At 56.8% G+C, this 6,081-nt stretch overlaps 1 protein-coding gene across 1 annotated transcript in view; it reads right to left on the bottom strand.

The window, feature by feature from the left end:
- Nucleotides 1–1,157: 1,157 nt before the first annotated feature.
- The window catches only part of DSCAML1 (DS cell adhesion molecule like 1), a gene marked incomplete at both ends in the record, with an annotated part of 103,411 nt that continues 98,487 nt past the window's right edge, over nucleotides 1,158–6,081 (bottom strand). Inside the window, 8 exons of the mRNA XM_084274850.1 lie at nucleotides 1,158–1,633; nucleotides 3,432–3,743; nucleotides 4,134–4,328; nucleotides 4,597–4,749; nucleotides 4,938–5,056; nucleotides 5,384–5,414; nucleotides 5,527–5,682; nucleotides 5,783–6,070. Of these exons, the coding sequence (XP_084130976.1) occupies nucleotides 1,158–1,633; nucleotides 3,432–3,743; nucleotides 4,134–4,328; nucleotides 4,597–4,749; nucleotides 4,938–5,056; nucleotides 5,384–5,414; nucleotides 5,527–5,682; nucleotides 5,783–6,070 (1,730 nt within the window). The remainder of the gene's footprint in view (nucleotides 1,634–3,431; nucleotides 3,744–4,133; nucleotides 4,329–4,596; nucleotides 4,750–4,937; nucleotides 5,057–5,383; nucleotides 5,415–5,526; nucleotides 5,683–5,782; nucleotides 6,071–6,081) is intronic.

Raw genomic sequence — 6,081 nt, 5'->3', positions numbered from 1 at the left:
GGCTGCAGGCTGGCAGTGGACAGTGCAGGTAACACCACTGGCAAGACCGATCGTTTCCAAAGGAAAAAGTCTGGGAGAGGCATTAAACGAACAACCCAGTTAATGAGGAAAACAAGTCACCTCTGCAGCACTTGATTATAACCGATGGAAAACCAGAGGAAGGAGGGATAAATGGTATAAAACCTACCAGTCAGGGACAAACAGTGCTGTGCATCACCTCCTGCTCCCGCTTCACAGCGCAACACCGCGCTGCAACACGTCCCGAACAAGAGCCCCGTGGGAGTGACTTACCCTGCACATGGAGGCCATGCTGTGGTCCTTGGGGTCCAGGCAGCAGTTCATCTCCCTGGCTGAGGTGGACTGGGGCTCCTTGTCCTGCACGGGGAGGCTCATCCCGCTGGGCTGGAGCTTGCTGGCACAGCTGGGCAGCTGCTTGGCACATCCCAACACAGCAGTATTGCTCCCAGACCTTGCTCCCATCCCTTCCCCTCTTCTCATCCCAGGGCTCTGGAGGCTGGCACAGCTCTGCAGGGAAGCAGTCAGCTCCCTGTGGCACAGCTCCAAGGCATGCAGCCGCTGGGATGGATGTACCACCACTGCCCATCCTGCCCCCTCACTTAACAGAACGCCCGCGTATAAACATAACCTTTATTGCACACAGCGCTGGGTTTTTTTTCATAGAAAAAGGTATTAACACATAAGCATTTGCAAATTGAAGCAACTCCTGTTGTTTTCAGAACAGTAAAATAGCATGCAATGTCTCGGAGACGTTCCTTTTTAAAACCACCAACAAGATCAGGGAGGAAACAAGAAAAAAAAAAACCCAAAATAACCAAAAAAAAAAAAAAACAAACCCAACCCCAAAACAAAACCCCCAGAAAAGAAAAGAAAAGTCGCTGAGTCTTTTCCTTGTGCCCCTTTCAAAATGTGAAATATATATATATGTTTACATATATATTATATTTTTAAATCTGTAACATCAAATTCTTTGTGCCCTGGTTTCTTTTTCTGTTCGGAGAAGAAGAAAATAGCTTCATTTATACAAAAGAGTTCGTTATGTACAAGTTTGTTAATTAAATATAAATGGCAGGGTGGGGGGGGGGCGGGGGGGGCGGGAAACGAGCAGTGTCCGTCGTGGGTGGTTTTGGGTCGGCGCCCTACACCAGCGTGTAGGACTTGGAGTAGGCTCCGGCCCCCTGTTTTTGAGACCTACCTACACCTGATGTGCTCATTTCTAGGAGTGAGTCCCTCGAGCCCCCCACTTTGGAGTGCGTGGGCACCCGCGCCTCGGCGGCGGCAGCGGTGGTGGCGGCGGGGGGCTCGGCGGTGGCGGCGGCGGTGGGCGCCGGGGCGGTGGCGGCGGCAGGCGCGGCGGTGGCGGCAGCGGCGCTCGTCGTGCCGGGCATGGGGAGAGTCCTTTGAGGTAAGGTGGTTGCGGCAGAGGCCGGGGGAGGCAAGACCAGGGGCTTGGCGCCGGGCTCCAGCGTCATGTGCCGGGCTTGCGCGTGGTAGGCCCGGGCGAGGTTTCGGATGGAGGCTTCCCGCGGCGGCACCACGGGGCAGGGCTCGTGGGCATCGGGCTTGCGGAAGAAGGCCTCCGACTTGACGTAGAGCGGGAGGTTGCAGTAGTCGCCTGTGGAAGGGAAGGGGAGGTGGGTGAGGGGCTGGAGTGGGTCTTGCTCACTCCAGCCGACCCCTCCGGGTCCCCCACCCTCTCTACGGGCTTGTGACACCAACAGGGACGGTTACAGAATCACAAGGTTGGAAAAGACCTTTAAGATCATCAAGTCCAACCATTCCCATCCCAAGCTAAACCAGATCCTTGAGCACCTATCTACCCTTTTTTAAACACACCCAGGGAGGGTCGGGGACGCAGCCCCCTCCCTGGGCAGCCTGGGCCAGGCCCTGACAGCTCTTCCAGGGAAGAATTCTTTCCTAACATCTGCTCTGACCCTGCCCTGGCACAGCTTGAGGCCATTTCCCCTTGTCCCATCTCCTGTCCCCTGGCTGAAGACACCATCGCCCACCTCTCTGCACCCTCCTGGCAGGGCAGGGGAGGTGGGGAGAAGGGCTCCCCTCAGCCTCCTCTTCTCCAGGCTGAACACCCCCATCTCCCTCAGCCGCTCCTCAGAGGATTTGCCCTCCAGCCCTGTGCCACAGGTGTGCACCAAGTCAACACACACATTATATAAACCATCACAATCACTAAACCCCAGTATTTAATGTCTAATGCTAAACCTGCCCTGTAAAAACCAGCATTTTACAACGCTATAAAAAGAGTTTTACTTGCTTTTATATGCATCACCTCTAAAGTTCTCATATATGCTAGAACATGCAATCTATTTATATATAAACACACACACACACACCCCCTATAGACTCATTTGTTGGCGTGTGGCACGAGGCAGCAGTGCCTGTGGTGGCACACACGCTGCTCTGCCCTGTAATGCATTTTGGGGGACTATTTGTCCCACTGCCACCTCTCCTCCAACTCAGACTCAACTCCTCCAACCCCAGCCCTGTAGTACCATGGCTCTGTAACTAAGAAGGGTTGTAGATAGCTGCTTGGTAGCGCGTCCGCTTGCCGGACAGCATGATATTGGCAACATCTATTAGAGTACACAGTGCACACCAGTGGTATATCATGCTGTACTGTGTTATGCATGATATGTAATGCTCTGTAATGTTTGTAGCATGTATACTACACTATGTAAACAGCACAGCTGTCATACTGTCATTGAAGAAGTCACTCATATATATACTAATGCAGTCGCTCATAGAACAGGAATACAACAACCTAACACTGTAACATGGGAGATAAAAGCAATGGTGGGGCTACTTACTCTTGATTGCTTTTGTTTAGTAATATTCTGTAAACTACACTTAAAATACTGTAAAATAATGTGTTAGGGTATAAACACTATGCTGCTTGTATTCTGCAAATAAAAGTACATACATATACTGATACAGTTAAAAGTAAACCATATTATTTTAGGGAACTACAGCCAGGATGCAATGCAACTGCTCAAAACATCATCACTGTGAGCAGACCCAGCGATGCTGAAGGACCCTGTGAAACCCCCTCGGAAACAACAAAGGCATGAATTGGACTGTATGAAGGCTCGGATGGGCTGGCAATGTGTTCCCCCCCCAGAAATACAAGCTGCAGATGTTTACACTGCAGTTTCAATACACTACAAAGACTTGGCACAAATGGGCGTCCTCTCCTGTTAAAAGGGGGGGGTACAGTTACACCCTGTTTTGCCTGCTGGGATGTGAACACTGGTCCTGCTCCCTGGCTCCTTCCCCTGTGCTTCCCCACCTCCTCTCCCGGCCCTGGTGGGAACTCCCCCTCTCTGTGCTTATCGTTCCCTCTGTCAGCTGTACACTTGGACACCTCACAGAAGGACAAGGCACACGTGTGTACATACTCTTGCTGGCACGGTGAGGGATGGGTACGGCCACGCTCTTGCCCCGCTCGCTGTCCTGGGGTTTGGGAGGGGAGGCTGTGAAGCGGCAGATGCCGGGCTCTGAGGGGGTGCTCATGGAGGTCATGCTGTCGGCATTGTCAGTGGTGCCAGTGGTCATCTGGTCCGAGGAGCTGTCGGAGATGAAGCACTCGGTGATCTCGAACTTGGCGTGCTGCAGCTGCTCCTCCAGCTTGGCGTGCTCGTAGGCGCGGGCCAGCTCCTCGTAGGTGGATGAGGCACTCTCCGTCGACACCATGCTGTTCCGTCCCTTGTCTGCAGAGCAGAGGATGCATCACCTACCTGGGAATTTTCCCCAGCCTGGGAATGCCATTATCCACCTTATTGTCCCTGAGGGAATGCCCAGGCTGTCCCCAGCGCTGGGCACAACTCCCACTGCCACCACAGAGCTTTGGGATGGGACAGGGAGTGCAGAGCCCTCTGTGCACACACACACACACACTGCCCACCACACACCAAGGAAGCTCCGTGCTCGTGCTCCATCGGTTAACCTGGAGCTCGGCAGCTCCACAGCTGGGAGCACCAGGCAGGGGACACCCCTGCCAGCTGCTGTCCAACTGATGATACCGTTGGCAATCTCTGGGGTGACCACCAATGAACCCACGTACCCCAAGCCGGCTAATCCCGGCATGCGACAGGGCTCACCCGTGTCCTGGGAGAGGCTGGCGCTGTAGCTGTCGCTCTCGGTGACGGTGATGCCGTGCTGGGAGCCCACTGTCCTCCAGTCAGAGGTGAGGGTCCGGGCGGGGGTGGACGCCTGGCACTTGGTGAGGGTCCACTGGCTGGAGTACCGGTTGCGGGTGCTGTGCGCAGACTTCACGCTCTTCCGCGACACGGGGTCTAAGGCACCGAGGGGATAGAGTCACAGTGGGTCACTCCTGGTGACAGCCAGGACGCTGTCCCATCACCCACTCCTCCTGCCTGACCGACAGCTGCCTTTTGGCACAGCCAGCGCTGGGGGACAGCACCTGCACCCCAGCACAGGCTGGCAGTGGATGTGTGGGTACCTGCGGGGGGGTAACTCAGGGGGCTGCCTGCATCTGCTCTGCACCTGTGTCTGCCAGCACCCCATGCTGCAGACCCGCCCCACAGGACCACAACCACTTACTGGTGCCGGGGCGGATGTCCGACATGTCGATGAGGGGCCCCGTGTTCTGGATCAGGGCGGGGTGGTGCAGTGAGACCCCCGTGCAAAAGCTCTGGGGGTTCACCGCCTGGCTGAACTCGGTGTCGGTCACCGGGATCGTGGCTTTGTCCTCCCCTGTGGGAAGAAAGCCCAAGCTCAGACCTTCTCTAGCCAGAAGTTTGCTGTAGGTGCCCAAAACCCACAGGCTTTCCCCACTGCCGGGAGCCCTGTGGGAGCTCCAGGACACCCCCGTCCCTTCCCTGGGTAGGTGACGACATGGCCAGGGTTGAGTCCCCAGGCTGCAGGGAGAGTGTGGTGCTTACCCAGCTGCTTGATGCCTTCCTTGTCCTCGATGAGGAGCTGTACCCGAGGGATGTCTATGTGCAGCCGGGGGCCCTGGGGGGGCCCCTTCACCGGCGTGTCGAAGCTGCGGTTATTCTTGCTGTGGTAAGAGGGACGATTACTGGGGAAAGCCCTGGCAGCTCAAGCCTAGCAGTGGCTGGGGCTCCCTGCCAGCCAGTTCACCCCGGGCTCAGAGCTCGGCTAAGCAGCTCTCCCCCTTGGCCAGCTTCAACACAGGTGCCCGGCCCACCCACTTCCCCCCTCGGGTGGGCAGGGGGCTGCTGTGCTGCAGAGACACCCAGGTCCAAGCCCAGGAAAAGCTGAAATTGAGTAAGGGCTAAGCCCAGACTTAAAAGCACCCAGGAGCAGCCTGGGCCCAGAGTTCCTTGGCTTCCCCCCCGCCACTGCCGACCTCTCAGAGACCCACCTGATCAGCATCTCAGCCAAGCTCTTGGCATCTGAGCAAGAGACACAAAAGACAAGGAGGGTGTTTATTAAAGAGAAGGTGGTTCAGGAAAGCCCAGCTCTGCAGTCTGGTCCCGTGCACCGTGCTGCTCAGCCCCGTCTCACCTCGCAGCCTCTTCAGCCGCTTCTCCTTCCTCTTCTTGCGGATGATGAAGAGCAGGGCCACTCCCAGCGTGGCCAGGATCACGGGGCAGGCGATAGTGAAGAGCTTCTTCACGTCGTCGCCCTCCCCTTGGGCGGATTTGATGGGGGGAATGGTGCCTAGGGCAGAGCATGGGTGGGTGGGTGGGTGGGTGGGTGGGTGGTCAGCTCTCCTGGGAGCTCCCCACCCTGTGCCACCCCCCTGCTTCCCCCCACTCACTGCCATCATAGTCCAGCGTGGCAAACTGCGTGGTCTCGTTGCCGCAGCCGGCGCTGTTGCAGGCCTTCATGCGGAGCTCGTACCAGGTGGCCTCGCGCAGCTCGGTCAGGAAAACCTCGCTGGAGCTGTTGGTGCGGAGGCTCTGCCAGACCCAGTTGCCTTTGGGCCGGTACTCCAGGACGATGGCGGTGATGGGGCAGCCCCCGCTGCTCCAGCCCTGCAAGTTCAGCCTGGCGTGCGTGGAGTTGATGTGGGTGAAGAGGTGCTGGTCCTTGCTGAAGGAGGGCTCTGCGGGGAAG

Source organism: Gallinula chloropus (assembly GCF_964237585.1).
Source record: "Gallinula chloropus genome assembly, chromosome: 24".
NCBI lineage: Eukaryota > Metazoa > Chordata > Aves > Gruiformes > Rallidae > Gallinula > Gallinula chloropus.
This window is presented reverse-complemented; position numbering and strand designations above follow the sequence as displayed.